The sequence below is a fragment of the Phaethon aethereus genome (assembly GCF_964289735.1).
Source record: "Phaethon aethereus genome assembly, chromosome: 16".
In the NCBI taxonomy this organism is placed as follows: Eukaryota; Metazoa; Chordata; class Aves; order Phaethontiformes; family Phaethontidae; genus Phaethon; species Phaethon aethereus.
In genome coordinates, this window is record NC_138592.1 from 14,587,664 (window position 1) to 14,609,833 (window position 22,170).

The 22,170-nt window shown below is 51.8% G+C and overlaps 1 protein-coding gene across 1 annotated transcript in view; it reads left to right on the forward strand.

The window, feature by feature from the left end:
* TOX2 (TOX high mobility group box family member 2) overlaps nt 1–13,156 on the forward strand; it is a gene marked incomplete at its 5' end in the record, with an annotated part of 154,769 nt that extends 141,613 nt beyond the window's left edge. The window contains 4 exons of the mRNA XM_082007214.1: nt 2,609–2,689; nt 3,974–4,375; nt 6,476–6,606; nt 11,740–13,156. Of these exons, the coding sequence (XP_081863340.1) occupies nt 2,609–2,689; nt 3,974–4,375; nt 6,476–6,606; nt 11,740–11,776 (651 nt within the window). The 3' untranslated portion in view covers nt 11,777–13,156. The remainder of the gene's footprint in view (nt 1–2,608; nt 2,690–3,973; nt 4,376–6,475; nt 6,607–11,739) is intronic.
* Between the last annotated feature and the right edge of the window lie 9,014 nt (nt 13,157–22,170).

Genomic DNA, 22,170 nt, shown 5'->3' on the forward strand with positions numbered 1-22,170 from the left:
TTACAATTTTAAAGGTTATAAATACTGCACTGGAGCTGCCGGTACACAGAGGATTCGTGAGAAGTTTCGTTCGGGTCCGCTCTACCCACGTCAGCGCGGCGTTTCCCCAGCGGCAGGCGGCGGTTTCGCCGCTCAGCATCCTCAACGGAGCGCTGCGTGGGTGCAGAAAGCCCCCCGCGTGCGGGACAGGACTGAAGAGGTCCCAGCAGGAGACCCTGAAGGATGGGTTTCAGTTTTTTTACAGTAAGGGGTTAGACACTAGAAGAGGTTGCCCGGAGAAGCTGCGGATGCCCCATTGTTGGAAGAGTTCAAGGTCAGGTTGGACGGGGCTTTGAGCATCCTGCTCTGGTGGAAGGTGTCCCTGCCCGCGGCATCGGGGTTGGACCGGATGGTCATTGAAGGTCCCTTCCCACCCAAACCCCTCCGTGATTCTATGGTCACAGATCACACAACCCGCTAGGAACCTTCCGGAGCTGGAGAGAGCTCCGGGGAAGAGCGCCTGGGCTCACCCTCTTACCCTCGCTGGTGGCCAGGGCTGGAGCAGGGCTGGCCCGCGCGGCTCAGGGGCTCCTCCTCGGAGCGACCCCCTCTCCCTTCGGAAGGACGCGCTGCTCAGCTGCCCCTGCCCGGTCTTGCTGCATCAGACGCGCCTTCCAAGCGCGCGTGAGGCTCAGCGCCGGGGAAAAAAGACAAGGCCAGATGAAGGGGCGGGGGGGAAAGGGTGTAGCAGAAAAAGCAAGTGACGGAGATGAAGATAAGCACCAAATTCATTAGTTATTTGTTTCTTTGCATTTAGGTTAAGGAAGTGTCATTTGCCTGCCTTCTCACTGTCCCTAAATTGCAGATTTTTCTCCAGACAAGTCTTCCTAATAATTGAATTCCTCTCCGCATAGCTGTGCATACTTCGATTTCCCACTGCCCCAGATTAAAAAAAAAAAAAAAAAGGCAAAAAACGTTCTTGGTATTTTGCCGCTACAGAGGAAAAATATCAATACGTTTTCAATACATCAGCACCCAGCTATGGCCACTGTTACACCAGCCTGAGACACGGGAATTCATATTTCATTGCTGTGCAGGCGTCAGGTACCGCGTTCAAGAGCATCCGTTAGCAGCAGCGTTTCTGCTTCACCGTGCGTGCTGGGGCGGTAGCAGGGGTGTCGCTGCGCGGGGCCGCGGACGTGCGTGAGGCGAGGATTGCAGAGCAAGGTAATAGCTTTTATTAGGGGAAGCGATACAGTCGGAAGAAATAGTTGCTTTTCACAGGCAAACTCTTCTTCAGGCTGACATTTTGAAATGTAATTTTGTTCCGAATGGAGCAAATATAATACTTCTCGAATACCGTAAAGCCAAAGACAAACTTGGGAAAACGCTCCGTTTCAGAAAATTACTGGCTGAGACCTCCGGTGTGTCAAGTCAGAACGTTTCATTACGGGAATCTCTCTGATTTAGCGATGAAAATAGGGTTTTCAAACCTTTTTTAAGAGAATTTATCTGTACTGATTTTAAACTGAAATTCAGATAACTGGGTAGTTTAACTGCTGGAAGGTTATTTTCCCTTCGGGGGCCAGTGTTAGAAGGGAGACGGGTGCTGCCGTGGCTGTGGAAGTTTGCAGGGGAAAGGAGATAAACATTACCACGAGGCTTCAGCGTCTTGGTTGTTGAAAGCTGTCGTCATTTTTAAAGCAGAATTAAACGTATGTAGATCTGTTCTAATTGAAATCAACTTTTGGTGCACTGCTTGAGCGGGGCTTTGAGTTTCCAGTGGAGGAAAGGACTAACGGGTATTTTCTCTCTCTTTTTTGCTGAAATTTTCATTCCATTTTAAAATATTCTTCTTGCTTGCTTGGTTCGATCTCTTTTACCCCATGGGGACTCAACGCGGCTTGAGACAAGCTGGATTACGCTGTTATTTTTACGTACATGGAGGACCAAACCCTGGGCAGAAAAGGGACCGGCACTGTGAAATGATCATGAAACATGGTTCGTTGCAGGGGAGAGAAGGAAGAATAAGCAATAATTCACTCTTACAAAGTTGTATTATTTTTTTTCTTGGGGTAGCAAAGTCTCCTGATATTTGCTGTTTCCCTGCAAGCCCCAGCTCCCCAAATCGTAAGATTAGGCAAAAATCTCAGCTTTTACATGATGAGAGAGCACTTCCCAGCTGTCAGGACTGCAGAGAGGAGCTGGAGTTTTGAGCTCTAAAGGCTTAGTAATGGGAAAGCCAAGAAAAGGAATGAGTACTTTAGGATTTCTGAATGTCTCACCATTTTTTAAGCCAGTCCTATCATTTGGGGATTTTGGCTCTTGCCTTGTTCTTCCGAGGGCCTGGATCACACTTTCCCCCAGTTCCTGTTGGGAAGCGGTTTCTCCGAGTTCACCCTGTAGAATCAGGTATGTCTCTTACAGCAGACACACATAAATACCTGCCCAGACACGCGGACCGCTCCAAAAATCCCGGTGTGGCCCAATCCAGGGGCTTTATTTGCTCGATTTGGGGTAAATCCCTCTCCAGCAGGAATCAGTTTTTCACGCACACATTTTTGCAGGGTGCAGCCGAGCCCAGCAGCGCCCTATTTACTAATTATTACCTGTTGTTTGGTCCTTTCAGGCGTACAAGAGGAAGACGGAAGCCGCGAAGAAGGAGTACCTGAAAGCGCTGGCAGCGTACCGGGCCAGCCTCGTCTCCAAGGTACAGCCCACGCTCGCACGGCGCCCAACGCGGCAGCGCTGAACCACTCGCGACTGGCGGGGCTCTCCGGGGAGGAGCGAGTTCATGAGCAATACGGTGTAATCGTGCTACCGGAACCCATGTCGGTGTTAGCCACCTTCCCGAGGAGCTACCAGAAGCGCTCGGTGGCACGGTTAGGGCGGGCGCCAGGCTGCCTTCTGCCTTGAGCACCCCGAAACGAGACCCCGCTTTGGGTTGTCTTCATCAGCAGGCGTCACAGCTCCTGTGGGTCTCAGGCCTTGCTGGCTCAGGGGGACATGCTGCCCTCGGGTCGTGGGTATGTGCCTCGGGTTGTTTTCCCTCCTAAGGTTCTCCTTGGCGCTAGCCCACACCCTCAGTACTTCGTCGTCGCCTTCAGCTGCCATGGGAGATAACGTGAGGTCCCAAATCTGCGGGATCCATGTGGTTGTGGCGGTGGGCTGGGAAGGCTCAAAGCCACGGTACAGCACCGTGAGCTGTCTGAACATGTAAAACAGCAGCAAGGACAGAAAAAGGGAATGGAATGGACTGTTTGGGGGTTCAAAAGCTTGTCTCGGTCCCTCTGGAAACCCCTGAGGGTCTTGCCTTGAACGTGCCTGGCAGGAGCGTGGGGCAGGTAGCATGGAGGGCATGCCGTGGTTCCATTCCTTTCCAGTTTCTCCAATGGCCAGTTCTTTGCGGAAGAGCAACTTTGTTTTGAGTAAAACAGCACAGTGTGATCCTGGCTGCCGGGTGAGAAAGGAACTGGAGTATCATTACAGAGCCTGTTGCAGGACAAAAACCTCATTGTCCGAGCCAGAAAATGTCCCATTGTTCTTCTCTTTTTCCTGCAGAAATGGGGCCACCGTCGTCCTGTGCGTTACAGCCTCCACCAGGGCTGCAGGAACGCGCAAGATTAGGAGAGCAGAGTTTTTGCAGTCCCATTCATTCTCTAGTGGAAGCAAAAGTGATTTTGTCACCCACCTACGTGGGCCTGAGGAGGGAGCTGCGGGCGGGCGGTTTGCCTCCGCGCCGGTTAATGCCCTTCCAGGCTCTGCCGAAGGCGCGGTTGAGTTACTGGGCTTTAATTTCCCAGAGGCGGATGCTGCACCCAGCCTGCGGCCACCCGGCGAGCCGCGGGGCTGGAAGTGCCTGTGCCGGCTGGTGGGAGAGGAGCAGGAGCCATGGGGAGGCTGGGTAGCTCGATCGGATGGACAGACGCCTGGGGACAGACAACGGTGTTTCCTCCCTTCCTTCCTCATCACCTTCCGTTCTGTTTTTCCGCAGAGCTCTGCCGACCAGGGGGAGACGAAAAGCGCCCAGACCAATCCGCCTTCCAAAATGATCCCCCCCAAGCAGCCCATGTACCCGATGCCGCCGCAGGCTTCCTCGCCCTACCCCGGCCTGGGCTCCTTCTTGTCCCCGTCAGACCTGCAGAACTACCGTGGCCACCCCAGCCTCCCCCGGACCCTGACCTCCAAACCCATGCTGCCCAGCATCAGTGCCTCCCCGCCGCCCTCCTTCCAGATCAGCCCCCCGCTCCACCAGCAGCTCTCCTTGCACCACCCGCAGAGCTCGCTCCTCAGCCAGCCCCTCAGCATGCAGCAGGTCCCCCAGCAGCCCCTCCTGTCCCCCCCCATGGCACTACAGGTACAGCCCCCCATGAACGCCTCGCCTCCCGGGCAGCAGGTGGGTGCTCGGAGGGAGAGCGGGTTTGCGGCATGAACCGCCCAGTCTCCCCGCTTCCCGTGGGGTCTGCGGGTTTCGGGGTGGTTTGGGGATCTTGGGTGTCGATGTTGTCCCCTGGAGAGTCTTCTCCTGGCTCCACCAGCCTGCAGATCTCGTGGTGTGGGGGTGGTATTTTCAAGAGTGCTGAGCTGGGACCACAAGCACCCCCACAAGCGGGGCAGATTTGTGCAATGCAGCAACGAAGGCTCTTTCAGAGGGGGAGGATGTGAAATTGGGGATGCCCCTGGTAAAAACCCCTTGTGCGCACGGTCCCCCACCCTGTCTTGGCTGGACCGTCGGTGAGAAACCCCTCCGGTGGTACTGCTGAGAGCGGGGAGGCTTGAAGGGCGTGGGATAATAGCAGGGGTCTGGGGCACGGCGGGGTTGCCGGGAGGAGGAGCAAAAGGATAGAGGGAATGTCACAAACAAAATATAAAATCAGTATTATTTCAAAACTGGCCGGCAATAGGAGAAAATCACGTTTTGTGGCAGAGAGCCGAGAGCATGCGAGGAGCGCTGCGTGGGTGCTTATGCCGACAGCACAGCAGCAAAGCAAATCCTATAGACTGCCGCGATGAAGGTGTAAGACCCGCTGAAGCAAACCAAGCTTAGCCCTGCCCAGGCTCAGCCCAGCAGCCCATGCTCGGGGAGCCAGCCTGCGGGGTCAAAGTCTCTCCTCTTTAAAAGAGGATATCAAGAAAATATATCTGGAGGAAAAATTGGCTGTAGCAAAAACCATGTCCTATACCTTATAGAGAACCTGTCAGTATATGAAGGAGGAGACGAGTGGTTTCCAGAGTTTCTCCATCTGGAATATGAACTGGACTAACTATTCACAGTGGAGGACATATGCTCTGAATTCACAGCTGCTGCCATTTACTTGATGATGCTTTTAACTGTAGTATTCACCCAGCTGGCTGAGTAATTGCGTTTCACATGTTTGCTAGCTATATATCACAAAATCCATACAGGACTTTAGCCATGAACAAAGCTTTTTTTCCCCATAATGTGACCTATTCAGTTTGGGGCTAACTTTGAGAAAACAGAAATTGTTAATTGGGAACAGATATTGCAGTGGAAGAAAACCAAAGGAGAGCAGGGGTGTGGAAGCACACAGATCCCTGACCATAACAAAAAGACAGCACACGTGGGAAGCTCAGATCCTCAATCAGATTCTAATTTCCAACCTGCTCAGGGCGTCCCAAGTAACTTCTCCAGCACGGTGATTGGGCTTTGGCTCTGCATAAGCAAAAGTGGTGTCTGTAATTCGCTGATAGTCCAGAAATGAGCAGAAAATGGGGATCCTCATAATGCCTTTAATTGGGGTAGTTGCTGTTGCTGAGGGCAGCATTTTGTGAAGTTTCGTTCCACATGTTTGCTAATAAAAAGCTGAATGTAAAAAAAAAAAAAGAAAGCCCACTCCCTAATTTGGATGTTTTGGAGAAAATCATGTTCTTGGTCAGGTAACTACCATGCTTCTTGTTTATATACATTGCCTAATGCCACCTAATTAAGCCAACCCCAAAAAAATCAGGAAAGCTAATCAGTTTTCAGGTAAAACAGTCCTGCAGCATCCTTGTTAAATTGCCAGCAGTGACAGCTGATGGAGGGAGCATCGCTTGCCTGGATGGTCCTTCCCTTGTTCCTGTGCACTACCATGGGGTAACGCGTTGCTGCAAAGGGAGCTGCGCTTGACGCGGAAGAACGATGTTGATGGCCAGACCGCCGATGCAAAGGCTTTCCTGGCCGTGCGTCTTCTGCGGCCGTTCGCCACCCCCCGAGGAGGGAGGTCCTGAAAAACAAGCGCGGGGGAAGAGGGATGTAAAACAGATGTTGCTGCATTGGCACCTGCGTGCAGCAACTCGCGCCCTGTGAGGTCCCACCGCGGTGGTTTCGGGTCCTGGGCTTGGACCCGCTTCCGTCCCTGGGGCTCGCCCTGCACTCTGCAAGGCCACGTTTTTGGGGCAACGCATGTAAGCGTGTTTGTGCAATATTGTTAGAGCTGCTGTTTCTCCTGCTGCGTATACCCCTGTAACGCTTCCTTTCCTTTCCACCCTACAGGACTTCTCACATATGTCGTCTGAGTTTCAGAACAGCGTTGGACCTCGTTCGCCTGGTGCATCAAACCCTCCAGGAAGCACTGAGTGGGACAACGACTACCCCAGCAGAGAGTGTGGGATTAACCACTGCAGGCCAGTAGACAGAATAACACATTGCTAATGCACTTTCTATTATCTGAACTGCGACAGCGTACAGCAGCTGAGAATCTGCCCTAAAATGCCCAGCAAGCTGGTAGGCTCATTAAGGAGAAGGAAGTTCAAGGTTTCCTCTTCTCTGTGGGCTCACTGCAGTGATGCTATGGAAGCAGGTAGCTTAAAAATCACAGATAAATTCTTCACTGGGCATGAAGAGGTTTCCTCTTTTTGTGTTTCCATCCCATTAGCAGTGGAGGAGTTGACACTATTCCTTCTAGAGCAGGCCAGGGAAGCCCAGGCTCCCAAGCAGAGTCCCTGGAGGTGGCCGTGTCCATAAGCAATGTCCTTCTCTTCCTACAGCGATTGCTCTTATCGCTGAGGCTGCAACCTCCCATAGTTATCTCTAGCGACGGGTCCCTTATCGGTCCTGGGGCTTCACCACGATAATGTACAAAGGCTCCCAAGAGCCACACGATGCTCTGGTCCCCAGCACCTTGCAGGAAAAGGCCACAGACGTCTGCACAGATCTTCACCCTTACGCCCTACAAGCTCTGGCATGAATGTGCCAGCATGAAGGTCCCTTCAATGCTGCTTGAATTCCCCAATAGATAAAAACATCAGGACAGTCTCAAAGCTGGGGAACAGGGAGGATGCGAAAGCCATTTCCAGTCTCTGCCTAATCCACTGCTCTTGGCTCAGCAACAATAGCTCGGAGGCGGCTATTGTGCTCTGTACCACGGGCACGTGCTTTGCTGGGAGAGCAGGTAGGGAAGGAGGCTGGGTAGCTTCTGAGTATTGTTTGATTTGCTTGAAGTACTGGAACATAGAGCTTTCACTGGAGATAATAGCAAGCTCCCAGCCTTTTCAGAGCACAGCTCCTGTCTGTGCCAGCAGTGCACTTACAATTGCTGGGCTGGGCACAGACTGTACAGATATTTATTTCTTTCAGGGAAATAAATAACTTGCTGAGCCATTAGAATATCGCTGCTGTCTGCCTGCCGGAGGGGGCTCAGCTACGAGGACTGGTCTGGGCTCTGCCAGCGACCTTTGCGTGGTCCTTCCTGAAGTCTCTGCAGAAAACCAGAAAGAAGGAGCTTGTTTGGGACTTGACGATAAAAGTCCCTTTAGATGCTGTGGGCAAAATGCTAAAAGAGGCTTGGAGGGTAATAGCACACAGACCCCCATTTCCAGAGGTGCTGAGCACAGGCAGCTCCCACAGAAGTTAGTCCCCTTAGAAGTAAGCATTGCTACTTAGGGGATCGGCTGGGAAAGCACTTGATTCCCTCTGCAAATCCCACTGCCTGGGCCCCATGCTGAAAACTCAGGGCACTCTAGAAATGGGTGAGACGCTCCCATAGTAGTCAGGATTGAGTTTTGTGTTGCTAAAACAAGCTCTGTGACATCTGGCTGGAGTGCAGTATTGTAAGCAGAGGGCCCATGCAATTCATGATCAAAGCTCATGCATTTCATGCCTTTGTCACAGCAGAAATATCAAATTTCATGGGTTTATGACAGCTTCCTGGAAAAGAAATCATTCTAAAACCAGACAGATTATGCAGAGACTTCCAGATAATTATTAGAGTAGATTATAGCGATGAACTCAGATGGGTATAGATCAGTACTGCAGCGAGCACTTAGTGCACTGAAAAATATCGTAGTCTCTGTTAAGGAAGGAGCCCATCACCCCTGACGAGGGACATACGAGCTGCTGGCAGCCCAGCTCCCAAAGCTGGCTTGTTCCCATTTTATTGTAAAGCCTGGTGCGTCAGCAGTGCCGTCACCTCCTGCTCCTGCTGGCCCCTGGTATTTGCTGCCTAAGCACCCGCTCTGCGTCGCTTGTAGCACCCACACGCATTTGCAGGACTGCAGCCCCGGTGTGTCTCAAGGTTAGAGTCATGTCGAGAAAAGAGACGATCTGGTTCTCATCATCTTCCTGTCTGTACTGCTTTCTCCAGTAGACTTTTTGCACTAATTTGCAAGCGAGGTTCAAAGTTGCGGGCTCCTCTGTGGGACCTTGTGAGGGTGCAGGGTGAGCCGTGTGCCCAGCAACCAGCGGGGCTTAGGCAAAGCGGTGAGAAAGTCACGGCACATCTTGTTGGCTTTGATTCATCGGCACAGTTTTAGGTATAATCGGGAAGTCTCTGGATCACGTAATTGCCCATTTCAACCTCAAAACTGCAGTCAGCTTAATTGCAATTAAAGCAGCACTCTGAGGAGCAAAATCAGCAACTGGCTGGAAATAAAAAGGATTATTTTCTGTTCTGATGTGGCTGAGCTGTAGAGTCCCAGATCCCTGAAAGAGAGGATCGTACCGACCTGCCCAGCACACAGGCAGTCCTGTCTTGCTCTCTGGGTCAGGATTTTTACTTCATGTCTGACCTTGTATTTCCCTAGCTTCCAACATGCGTTGGCACTGGGTTAGCTGGGGTAAAACCTCCCAATCCTACATTTTCTTTGGTGTTTGTCATCCAGACAACTTCTGAAAAACTAACAAGGTTGTCTTTCTCTCTGTCCTTCTCCATCTAATAAGGGAACTGCTCTAGGTTTTTTTTTTCCCCAGCCTATCAGTGCTAGTTAAAATGCCATTAAATGACACCTCTTCCCTTGTGCCCCTCAGATTCTAGGATCCTGTGAGCAGACACTCCTTAATTCATAAATCAGCCATGTTAGAGAGCGTTGTTAATGTTTCTTAGCCCATCCTCTCCCCACTCTTAAGGATTTTGTGCTTACTGGCTTCCACCCAATTTTTCTAGCTCTTTCTGGGCTTAAGCCCAAGCTGTCCTAGATTGCTAGCGAAGACACGGGTAGCATTTCTCAGTTCCTGCTTAGTATATGACTATCACTTCCCACAAGAAATTGCAGCACACAATTTTATTGCTTTTTGCCATCATATCACAAGCTACTTATATAGTCCCCTGTCTCCCTCACCTGACAGCCTTATTCTCGCACTTGCTCTTTCCCGCTGAGTACCAGTGTTTGGCAGCGACTCTCTCCGAGGGAACTAGCTCGCCTGTATCAAGGGTGCAGCTTGGTTTACAGTCACCTGCAAATCTTTCTTAATTCCTCGAGGCACCTCACTCATTTCTTCTGCCCTGTCTTCTGATTACAGCCCTTTCCATCCCAAAGCTGTCTCCAGGGTTTCCTTTACATTTGTCTCCTAGCATTTAGGTGTTTTGGTGATAGCACTGAGCTGGATTCATCTTTCTGTGTCCTTCCACTCATTCGCAAGGCATAGATTAGCTTCTTTTTGTGTACCATCATTCAGCAGCTTTTCTCCCCTCTTCCCACTCTCCTTTGGGCTAAAAGACGGGGTGCTCTCAGGTATGCCTTGTCCAGATGCACAAAACTGTGTACAGCCGCTTCGTCCAGACACTTACAACCTTCCTAATTCCTGCTAACGATGAAACAATCCACTCCAAACGGGGGAATTTTCCAAAACAGAAACTAAATGAGCAAACGCTGTAAAAAGGCACGGATAAACCACCACAAATGCACTGAGTTTGGATTAAATTATTTATGGTAGTACTTTGTAATGAACTGGGAAACGTTCTGTAGCATATTTTGTAAAATTAATGAAGTTTAGTGCTCGAATACCTCACTGCTGCTCCCTGGCATTAAATCTTTGCTGAGTGCAGTAGGGAAGACTCTGCATTTTAAATGCAGATTATAAAATGTGGAGATTAACAAAGTGCGGACTCTCCTCCGCTCTATCAGAAGACGGCTCTCTATCAACAAACGCATTGCCATGCTGTCTGCTATTTCCCCATTGTTCCACTCGTGAGCACACCCGCACCGGAATCTCCCAAAGCGTTGTAAAGTTCTTCACCCCCTTTTAAGGCCAAGATGTCTTTACGGAGCCAGCAATATTTCTGTCAGGTCTATGTAGATGATAGGACCCATTGAAACGCCTGGATTTCAGAGCAAAACCCACACAGGACGTCAGCCAGGGGAGAGGGACTTCAGCCGCTCCTCTCTCTGCTGTGTCCTGAAGAAAAGAGCATCTGGGCTCCCTCGTGGGACGCTGCTGACGGCCCGTTAGACGTGCGAGCCTGCCCACACTGCGGGTTGAAGCGCCGGGTGCTGCAGGCAGGGCCGGGAGCGGTGATGCCTCTCTGCATGCCTCGCTGTGCAGCCGTCGGCGCGCCGGGCGTCTGGGCGCTGTAAGCTGGCTTCCCTCTCCAGGACACACCCGGATCTTGAAATCAAAGTCACTGGTTCAGTAACGTGATCGATTCAAGATCTGGCGGGCCAGGGCTGTGCAGGGCACGCAGCCTGGCTGCTGTCCCACCAGCCCTCCTCCATAGCCTCCTGTGAGTAAGGCAGCACCGCAGTCTTCCTTGGGTTCCTCGTACCTCCTGCTGTCTGCATCAGGCCCATGGGAAGGACCAGCTAATCCTGCTGTCTCAAAGCATTTTCTCCCCTCACTCCCTGATTACTAGTTTTTCTAGCAGTACTTTTTCAGGGAGAGGAGGAGAGAGGCGTCGAGCAGGTGATGTCTCCTGCTCCCATGCCCTTCAGCCCTCAGACTTCTGTAAATCCTGCTGGACACCCACAATCATCTTCAGGCATAAGCCCTTCAGTCATACTTTTGAGACCCCCTCTACTCCTTATGCATTGTCAGAATGACACATTTTATCCAAAAGCAAGTGTACATTTTCTAAATCTCCATGGCTTAGCCTAAGGACAGCGTGTGATGAAGGAGGGGACCGGTGCCAAGGGGCTGATTCCAGGCACAGCGCTCCACAGCGCGATGGTGGACCTGGTACCGACATCACCCACAACGTGGTCTGCAGGGAAATCCAGAGCTGGCCCTCCCCTGCAGCCCCAGCAAGAGCAAAACTTAAGCCAGAGGAAGGATTTTATGTCTTAGCCCTTATTGTTGAGAGTCAGGACGAGCAAAACTTGCACCAGGCTGTTACTCTGAAGTGCCTTCTGCTTGGTTCATCTCTGCACACCCCTCCCTTGGTGCGGACCACTTTACGTTTTGCATTATGGAGTGCCATAAAAACCACGGCGTGGCTGAAGCCGGGCGTGCGACCGGGTGTGCTAATGCTGATTTCAGCTGCCCCAAGCGATTTCCTGGCCGCTTCCTTGCCCGTCTCACCTTCTGCCTCTCCTTTCTTCTTACAGCATGCTGCCAAGGGACAAGGCACTCTACCTCACCTAAAACTCAACATCTCTTTCCGAGGAGGCTCAGATGAAGGACACTTGAGAGGGTCTATCCTACAGACTACCCGGAGAGGCACCGAGCAAGTCGTACGGACGAGAGAGCTACCACTGCACCTCGTCGCTGGCTTCGTTTCCAGGCTCTAAGAGCAGTTTTCTTTTATTATTTTTGAACTCTAAAGTCTACTTTCCATGGCAGCCCAAAACCTCATAGATCATGAAGAACGAAAAAATTAAAAATAAAAAAAAATTTTAAAAAACCACAAAACCAACAAAAAAAAATAAACTAAGGACACCATTTTTCTGCTTGCCATCAGCTTAGCTACAGACTATTTTCCTAGTGAACTGCTTTTAGACGCAGCATAGGCCCAGGTCTGGTGTCCTACAGCATTAGGCCAGCTCAGTAGGAGGATGCACTCTTTTGACTTGCTAACAGCACTAAACTTTGTGCAAGAAAATGTGAAGTTTGTGTGAATATTGTACATGCAAAGGCCTTGGATGTCTGGCAAAGAAAAATACAAAAAATAAATAAAAACTATTGCTAGGTAGGTGGGGAGAGAGAGCAGAAGACAAAATACGAGAGCAAAAATGTGAAAAAGATCATGAAAATATAATTTGTTGGATAGTTGTAAGTAGTTTACTAAGTGTTTTAGAGCTGTGCTAAAGACATCTTTAAGATTTTTTTGTGAAAAAAATTAGTAGTTTACTTTATAGTAAAAGCATTTTATATTAATTGTAGCACATTTTTTAGTTATACATAGAAGGGAGATGTGTATAAAAAAACAACAAAAAAAAGCCTGCCAAACTTGTTTCTATTATTTGTACAGCAAGAAATGGACAATTTATATCCATGTTGTATGGCATTATTATATTTTTTCTGCCATATGTCCATCTATTTAAAAATTGCTGACAATGATTTTGTCTATTTATGAAAAATTAGAGAGCATAATTACAATTTCTCATAAGGTGCATTTTTGGTTTGTTTTTCTTTTTTTTTTCTTATTTTTTATTTTGTTTGATGGTGCTGCTTTTGCAGCACCTGGCACATTCGGTTCACAATGCTTATCTTACCTTTCTTTATAATAAAACGTATGAAAAGTAGAAGTGAACAGGTCTCTCCTTATTCTGGGGGCACACCCGGCCAGCGAGGTCCGTGCCTTGTCCTTGTCCTCCTCAGCTTTCCCATCCCTCGCTCCTCCTCCGTCACGTTCTCGCTTGCGTTCTCTTCCTCCCCCCTTGCTCTGGGCCGATACTGCTTAATTAAATATCTCTGCGGCCACCCCCAGCAATGAAAGCTATCGCGGAGCAACGGCAGACAGACGAGCATTTTTCTTTCATTTTCCTGGAAAATGCCAACTTTACACTCAGCAGAGGGTGCTGTCCTTTCTCTGGAGCACAAGTCTTACGAGGAGCGGCTGAGGGAACTGGGGGTGTTCAGTCTGGAGAAGAGGAGGCTGAGGGGAGCCCTCATCGCTCTCTACAGCTACCTGAAAGGGGGTTGTGGTGAGGTGGGAGTTGGTCTCTTCTCCCAAGTAACCAGCGATAGGACAAGAGGAAATGGCCTCAAGTTGCGCCAGGGGAGGTTTAGATTGGATATTAGGGAAAATTTCTTTCCTGAGAGAGTGGTCAAGCATTGGCACAGGCTGCCCAGGGAGGTGGTGGAGTCACCGTCACTGGAAGTGTTCAAAAAACATGTAGACGTGGCGCTTCAGGCCATGGTTTAGTGGGCATGGTGGTCTTGGGTTGGTGGTTGGGCTTGATGATCTTAAAGGTCTTTTCCAACCTTAATGATTCTGTGATTCTGTAATAACTGTTTGCCCTGTAGATGTGCTTACAAAGCTATCCCGTGCCCCAGCCCTCTCGACCCTCCTCCCTTCTGCCAACCCTTGAGCAGGCAGAAAATGTCCTCACAGACATGGGGGTCACTGAGCTGCCTGGTGGCCACCAACAGATGCCCACAGGAGCCCCATTTCCAATGTGGATGAGAAGGACACGAAAAGGATGGAAAATTCAAATGGCATAAAAAAATAACATGATGTGAAATTTCACACCCTGGGCCACCTGCCTGGAGGAAGCCCAGTAATTCAGGTACCATTTTAAGCCCATTTGTAGACGCGGCCTGGCCGTAGGAGTCTCTAGCGTTGCGTCGCTAGCATACGAGCTACTGTCACTTAGATAAGGCCCAGTTTCTCCCAGTGTGCATTTAAGTGGAAGCCTGTGAAGCTGGGGCATTTCGCGTGCAATTTGGGGCATCGGGGCTCATTCAGGTCCAAGCACCACAGCTAAGACTCTATTTTTCCCCACTGCTACTCGTCTATGATGAAAGCGGCCTTAACATTTATGTTCTCCAATGACTTGATATAACTTTTTTAAGCTTTCAGACCATTTTAATAAACAAGGGAAGAGCTCACCCTTCAGAGTTAAGGGTTTTTTCAATGAAGTAAATGATCGTTTTCATCGCCTAATGGCTTTACATATGCTACAAAAGCTTGCTGCCGTGCTCTGTGCCTGTTGCAGTGAGTCCCCGTTAGAAGCCCCAGCTTCTGGCTCGCAGACCACGGGGCAGGGCAAGGAACACGTGGTGGGAGTTGTCCGGCTGCGTCCTCTGGCCGACGCCTGCCGTAGCGTCATCCCACATGCCTTGCTGGCACGTCGGACAAGACCCACCCCAGAATCCCTCCCAGAAGCTGCCTGCTGTGGATGGGGTGCTGAGGAAGACCTTCTGGGACGGAGGGATGGTTTGGGGCAGGGTGGGTTTGGACCAAGCAGTGCCCAGCAGACCACCTTGGGTGCTGGGAGAGGTGGCGATGAAGGCACTGTGGCAGGGGACAGCAAGTCCCTGGAGCTGCAGGACCCCGCAGAGGCTTCCAGAAACCCAGGCGGGTCACAGGCTGCTCCTGCAATCAGAGATGTAACTCTGTGAACCAACTTTCATTAGAGCAGTTGTGCGTTTAGCCCCAAGCTTCCTGCACTCTGCGAGTATAAACAGCAAGAAGTGCCTGTTCCTCGTCCCACGGACCGTGGTGACTCCGTATTTTATTCTGGTATAAGCACAGCAAGCTCTGACCAGCACAGCGCAGCGGTTGCACAGATGGGCAAGCGAGGAGAGCTGCTGGATAAAGCTATAGACGTGGGACTCTTCCTCACTGGTGGCCTCCTTAGGGCCGTGAAGCTCCCCTTTTGTCTCTGTAATCTTGAGCCATGTGAAAATAAAACGTGGAGCGTAGTAAAACTTCCTAAGGAGCAGCGCGGGCAATGTCAGCGCAGCCCAGCTTGGCTAGCTTGTGGTGAGCATTAATGAGAAATTCTGAGATGTTTCAGATCGCTTTAATCCCACTAATCTGTAAATTTGCATGATGGCAGCTGTGCTTAAACGGTATTCCGGCTGTCAGCTATTTGTCGTGGACCTGGAATTGCTCCGGGGAAGCAACTGGGAGCTGAGCCTCCCGCCCGCCATCACGGCTGGCTCCCGAAATGCAACGGGCCGGGCAGCGATGGTGTGGCCAGGTGAGCCTCTCCTTGGTCTGAACCCTCGGTCTGTTGTTAACGTTAGTAGAAAATGTGGTAGCTGGGTCTGACCTCCCCGTGCACCTCAGGGCAGGGTCAGCTCTTCCTGAGCACTCCCTCTGTGCCCAACCTCCCTTTAAAAAACTTCCAATTCCAGGCAGATAACCTAAATCCCTCTCCCTACAAAGCAAACCCCTTGCCATCGAACACGGGGAAGAATTTGTTGCTTTCCTTGTTGCGGTAATTTTTTCCACATTTGAAGAAGGACGTTGGCTCTGCCCCACCTCCTCGCCCCCCGCCTGAGCCGGCGCAACGGCAGAGGTCGTGTTCCCGGGCCGGACAAGCTGCGGGGCTTCGACTTCTGGTCAAGGAACCCCAGCTAGAACCTCCAAAGGCTCCGAAAGGGCTTTGGGGCAGGGGGCTGGCAGGGCAGGACCCAGGCAGGGGTTCCCGGGTGTTGGGCTAGTGACGGAGAGGGAAGTTAAGAGGCAACCTGGCTAATTGACTTTGGTTTATAAAAACGCGATTAGCAGCGCTGTAGGATGTAACAGGGAGTTTAACAAATCTCATCCGTGGGATCTCGGTGGTGTTAACCCTTCGAGCGCAGGGACTCAGCCCTCTGGGCTAGCCCACGCAGCCGCAGCTGGGGTGGGAAGGGGAGCCTCTGGAGAGCTCACACAGAAACAGGGATACCCACTAGCACCCCACGGCACGTAGCCTCCCGCACGCCCAGGGTGCCCCATGGGCCTCCGGTGTGCAGAAAGGGCCTGGCCTTTGCCTGCGGTTTCACCTCGGGCACCAGCCCGAGCTGCGCCCGCAGCACGGGGCCACGGCCACAAATGCCCCGGCGGTGCTGGGAGGACGGTTTGTCTTCGTTACATCTGTGTTATTATTATTAAGATGATGGAATGGAAGGGTAAACAGTCCTGACAAGCAATATTGAAAACTTTACGCAAGAAGGATCAGAGGAAAGGACTTCATTTGACAAATCCCAGGACCCTGACAACAGCAGGACGTGCTGGGAGCAGAAGGCTTGTGCCAGCCCCAGTGAGGTCCTGGTCCTTCACCACGGGCAGCTTTGCACCTCAGCAGTGTCCCCATTCCCCAAAGGTGCCGTCGGGATTCGGGCTGCTGGGCGGTGCGGGTGGCGAGAGTGGCAGTCCTTGCTGTGCTCCGGCTGGAAGCAGAGTGGTCCAACCTAGAGCAGGTCTGTAGCGAAGGAAACGCGCGACGGCGCTGGGACCCAGCTCAGCGCCGGCAGCCCCGAGCTCAGGCTCAGCAGTGCCGTGCAACCGGGCAAAGAGGTTGTGTGTCGGACCCAGCGCTGGCTGCGCAGCACCTCCGGCTCGTCACCCCAGACATACCCGTGCTTGACAAAGGTGGTGGCCACCATCGAGGACTCCCACCTGTGCCACGAGCCCGCCGCTGGCCCAGGCGTGGGGTCGATGGGGTCCCTGCTGCGCGGTGCGGGCGGCCCAGGTAGTTGGGATACGAACCTCATCGGCAGGACCTGCTGCGCTTTGCCTGCTCTCCGCGGACACCGGGCGATGGAAGGGCTCTGCCTGTCAAGCAAGCGTGACCTGATGCACCTTTGCATCTTTCTGAGGACAGAAGGGCCCAAAAGAGAGGCCGTGTCTTGCGGTGATGAACCGCAGTCGGTTTTGCTCCCATTTCGTACGCTCCACCCTGCAGTGGGAGGTTTGTGTGGCCCAGTCCAAAATAGTCAGCCCCACCTTAGCAGCTCATCACCCAGCGCAAAGTAATTACTCCAGTACATCAGGAGTGCAAAATTATCAATCTGAACAATGATTTCTGAAGAAGAGAGATGGGAGGAATAACAAATCTTCTGGATGAAATACTGTGCTGGCCAGAAGGGTAATTTAGAGTCAGATTTGAGATCAGATGTTTTATCACTGTACCCTCAAACTCCTCTTGGCTTTCAACTGCAATTTGATAAATCAGCATAATACCTGGCACAGTAATTACTGTAGATTTTATTCCTAGTGGGGTTACTTCATTACACTGCAAGCACATTAGAGACTTTCCTGTTGCTCTGCCATTATTATTTTGTGGGGACAGAAAGTCAAATAATGCAGGACTTACCAGGTGGGTATTTTTGCAGCTGGTACTGGTGAGCTGGTCTGCGGGTATTCGTGCGGCTGGATGACCTGTTGCTCAGCAGTGCTCAGCCTCTCCCTCCCAGCACCTCCACAGCTCCTGCCAACGCGCTGCTTTGCTTTTCTGCGCATGTTTATGCTCTCGTCATGGCTCCAAGGTAGCAAAAGGCTGGGAGCCCACCAGGGAGTCCCTTGGTGGGACCCTGAACACCCTCCCGGTCACTTGAGCCTTGTGCCGCCGAGGGAAGGCAGCCGGGGAGCGTGGCCGCCCGGCTCTGGCGGGGAGGTCTGCAGGCAGGGCAGCACGAGCCGGGGGTAATGGAAATCCCGAGGTTTGACGCGGTTGACGGGATGAGCCCCGAGGACGTGAGCAGAATCAGCCCACCTGCTGCAGGCACTGCCGGGCTGGTGACGATTTAACCGTAGAAAAAGAGCCAGACTACAGAGCCCGAGGCGCGCCTAACCCTAGAGGGTCTTCCAGAGCTTGACGTGTCCTCGTCCTCTTCTTGTCCATCCCATCCGCCCTGCGGCTAAGCACCCCTGCCCCGTGGCACCCGCGCCCCTGGGACGCCGTTCAGCCCGGCAGCCGCGGCGCTGCTGGGGTCGTTCTACTCCTCGACCCCTCCTGTGGCTCCTGACAAACAAAAAATGCCACCTACTAGCAATAAATAGCAGAAAAATCCCTAAGGTCTGTTGGTCTCAGCCACATCCAGGCAGAAATGGCAATTCCCCTCTAGACTCCCTCCTGATCACCCACAGGCTGGTCGCGCCCCACCATAGTCACGTCGCGGGGATATGGCTCCCTCCATCCCTGATTCAGCCCCGCGCTTCGGTCCCGTGGGGACCACCAGGACCCCCGGTTGCACCCTACATCTGGCGGGAGCTGGATGTCGCGATTCGGACGGCGTCCCTCCATCCAGCCGGGGCACACATGGAACACGCAGTCACTCCCGTCTCCTGATGAGGAGCTTGCACCGCCCACAATAAAGAGGAGGGCTGGAAGAAGTCCTGCGGATTTGGGATTTCTCCAGGAGACAGAACGGCTTGGGGGAAGTTAGCAGAGAAACGGGATAAAGGCATTTCAGAACATATTGAACCTTTTTTCTTTTTCTGGAACACACAGACATTCGCTAGAAAGCGTCTCCGGAAGCACTAGACTGCAAGTAGGTTTATTGGCTTGGAGCAGAGTTTACACTAAATTTTGTCTCTAGAAATTTACACAAAATATTTCTGTAGTTATGCGGGGAGTTTTTATAATTAGAGCCTTATCTGAGTGCGTTAATTGTGGCTGGTCTTTTGGCAGAGGGCTTGAGTAGTACTACCCTTTAGAGAGCTCACGCTGTCTCCCACTCACCTTAATGACTGGGGGATACAGAGAAAAAAAGACCGCAGGTGCTGCTCCAGTTTTCCTGCCAACGCTCTGGGAATGGCGCATGGAGAGGCTCTTTCAGCTTCCAAAATTATCGAAGGAAAAAGGCGGGACAGGATGGAGCTGGAGGCCTTTTCCACCCTCAAAACGCATCTCCTGGGAGCTTCTCCTATCCCCTCGGCCACCGAGCGAGCGCTGTGAAGGACCACAGCTTTGCTGCCCTCTCTGGGGAGAGACAGCCTGTAAAGCGAGGCTGAATTCCTGAGGCCCGGAGCAAGTCACACTAATTGCCCTGACGATGGCCAAGATGAGCTTCAGCCCAGGAACGGTCCCCCTCGCCGCTCTCACCCAGGTGGGCAAGCCCCAGCCTCCCCGATGGAGCTTCACAGGGGAGCTGGCTTCTTCCCAGGGCTGTCCCCTTCCCCGGCACCAAAGCGTTGGCTCAAATCGGGTAGAAAAAAAAAAAAAACAAGCACATCCACAAAAGCTCCCCAAATTTTTGGGGGTGTTTCTGTCAAAGGCACTCGGGGCCTTTCTCGGTGGTCGGTAATTCCGCTGGAAACATTCACAGACCAAAGCCTACATCAGGTCTGGGGCTCCAAATATCAAGAGAAGAAATAGCTAAATGTCTTATTTTGAATAATTGAAAAGCAATCTAAACCCATGTTGCAAAACAAATGCATCGTTCCCATTTTACAGATTAGAAAATTTTGATTTCTTAAATCCCCTCAACAGTTTAAGACTCTCAGTCAAGATTTTCATGTTCCTAGGGCTTGTTGTTGTTGTTTTTTCTTTGACCCCTTCATAACACTGAATGCATTAAAGCACGAAATGCCCGAGAATTTATTTATTTTCTTTTCTCTCTACTGATATCTCAACACTTCACTGTTTCCTTTTCAAGTCACCATTTTTACCCAGTTGTAGGCATTATTTAAAACTATAGAGTTGAAAAAGCTCAAAAACCTGGAGAGGATAAGTCTCCTCTTCCCTATAAACATTTGCCATCCATCCCTTTGTGTTCTCATTTCTGGCACAGAGGGAGAGAAAGAGAAATGAGGAAGAGAGAAGGGAGGAACTGGAGCCATGAATAATTTCTTCTTTCTCGAAACCCAAAATGAAAAGAAAATGTGAATACAGAATGAGACATAAACTTTACATTTTTTTCTTTTTTCATCTAAAAATTTCCCATGAAAAGATTAATAACGCATCCTTCTCCAGTTCCTCCGACACACACATCCTTCCCCTCGCAGCCCAGGCAGGAAGGCAGGGGAGTGCAGAGCCTCCCAGGGCAGCGACCGAAAACCCTTTGGGGAGCCTTTTATTCTGCGTTTGCATAGACGTCAGCACCCTGGAGACATGGCCTCTGCGGGGTGCTTCAGGTAGGGCAGCCACGCAAATAACCGGTCCAGCTCTTTAAGAGTGGAGTGGGCACAAAATGGGTCATTTCTTCCACACTTGGATATTCTCCTTGGGGAAGCTGTGTCTTGGTTCGGGTCAGCTGTGTAATATTGCCTTTTGTCGGTGGAAATAGCCGTATTCTGCCGTCAGACCAGAAAGATGATTTTCTGCAGGGCCTAACATGGCAGAGCCTCAAGCCACCTGCAAGTTGGGTCCTCCGTGAAGTGTAACTGCAGCGCTGGTTTCAGCACACCCTGCGACCACGCAAGTGAACTCAAGACCGTGCAAGAGCCATCCTCAGGTGCTGTCCAGACTCCACGAGCCTTGTCCACCCTTGGGTCGTGCTCACATTTACTCCATAGTTAGCCCCATCCATTGCTTGGGCTGCTCCCCAAAACCCCAAACTTCAAGCCTAAGGGTGTAACAACCCAGCCCAAGCACCACGGGCCTGACTGAAAATGCGCTGCAAGGGTCCTTCAGTGCTTTGGGTGGGTTTTAGACCGAGTCAGCTTTAAGCTGTAGCACCCTGGTTTTTAAACCACCAACTTTGCACCACGGCCAAAGCACCACGCGAGTGCAGAGACCCCCCAGTAGGTACCATCAGGGTTAAAAAGGGCTTAGAGACGTTCACGGACAACGGCCCCACCGGCGGAGCCCGAGGCGAATGGAGACATTCCCAACCGCCGTGCCCAGGGCTGCAGCTGCGGGTGCTGGTGGAGGGCATGGGGGATGGACCGCAGGGCACGGCCAGGCCCAGGTGCTCTCCCAAAATGTGCATCGTCACCCAGCAGCGGTCCATTAAACGCTGCTCGGCTGGCAACCGGCTTGCCCTTCCCAGGTCCCGTCTCAGAGGCGCGAGGGAAGCGTTTGGCTGTGACCAACCAACCTGAGCCAAGGTTTTCCTCGATGCCCGATGGCACGGTGCGTGCCTGAACTGCCGGCGCTCAGCTGGCAGCTCCTGGAGAGTCTTCCTAATTATAATTTTTCGGCATGAAGTACGCTCCGGGGTTTCAAGCAGCGGCGAGCATCATCTACTGCCAACACGACTTCGAATGCAGACAGGGCTCGGCGGGGCAGGGCTGGGGGACACGCGGGGCAGGGCTGTCACCCCACCTCTCAGGCGGCTCTGGGGCACACCAGCCACCGTTTCTTTTACCCCCACATCTCCCTCTTGCTCATGGTGGGGGAGAGGTAGCATTTCAGAGCCCTGTTACTGGGTGTGTAGAGACCTCAGCGCAGCCGGTATGACAGCAGCGTGGTTTCTTCTGTCCTCCTCCTCCTCCTCCTCAAAGCAAAAAGTCGCTGTGGTCTTCTTGACCCTCTCCACCCTGTGTGTAAGGAGCACGTGCAGGTGCCTCGCACACTCCTCAGGGTTTTCAGAGAGATAAGGCCAAAAAAATGAGCTAAACGCATCTCCCAGGTTTCAACCATATATGACTGTCTGCAACCATGTTTGGCACAGAAATGATTCAGCAGCGCTGCTCGAGCACTGCTCTCCCAGCCCCCAAAACACAAGTTATTCTGGCCCAGACACCCACCAGGCAGTTGTGCTCACGTTTATGCTGGATTTACACCTGGGTGAAAACAAAACTTAGAATCACAGGATCATTAAGGTTGGAAAAGACCTTTAAGGTCATCAAGTCCAGCCGTCAACCCAACGCCACTGTGCCCACTGAACCGTGTCCTGAAGTGCCACGTCCACACGTTTTTTGAACACCTCCAGTAATGGTGACTCCACCACCTCCCTGGGCAGCCTGTTCCAGTGCTTGACCAGCACCCTGCACCCAGAGCCACACTCAGCACCCAGCCCAGCTGGTGCCGGGGGGCTCAAGCACGCCCACAACTCCTGCCTTTCATTGCCTTGCCTTTCCCCCCTTGCAAATCCAACCCCAAAGCCGCGCTGGCATGGGACTGTCGGGTGCTGCAGCAAAGGACTGGCTCAGCTGGCCACCCCGGAGCTGCTGGGCATGGACACGGTCACGCGGGGACTCGTTTTTGAGTCAT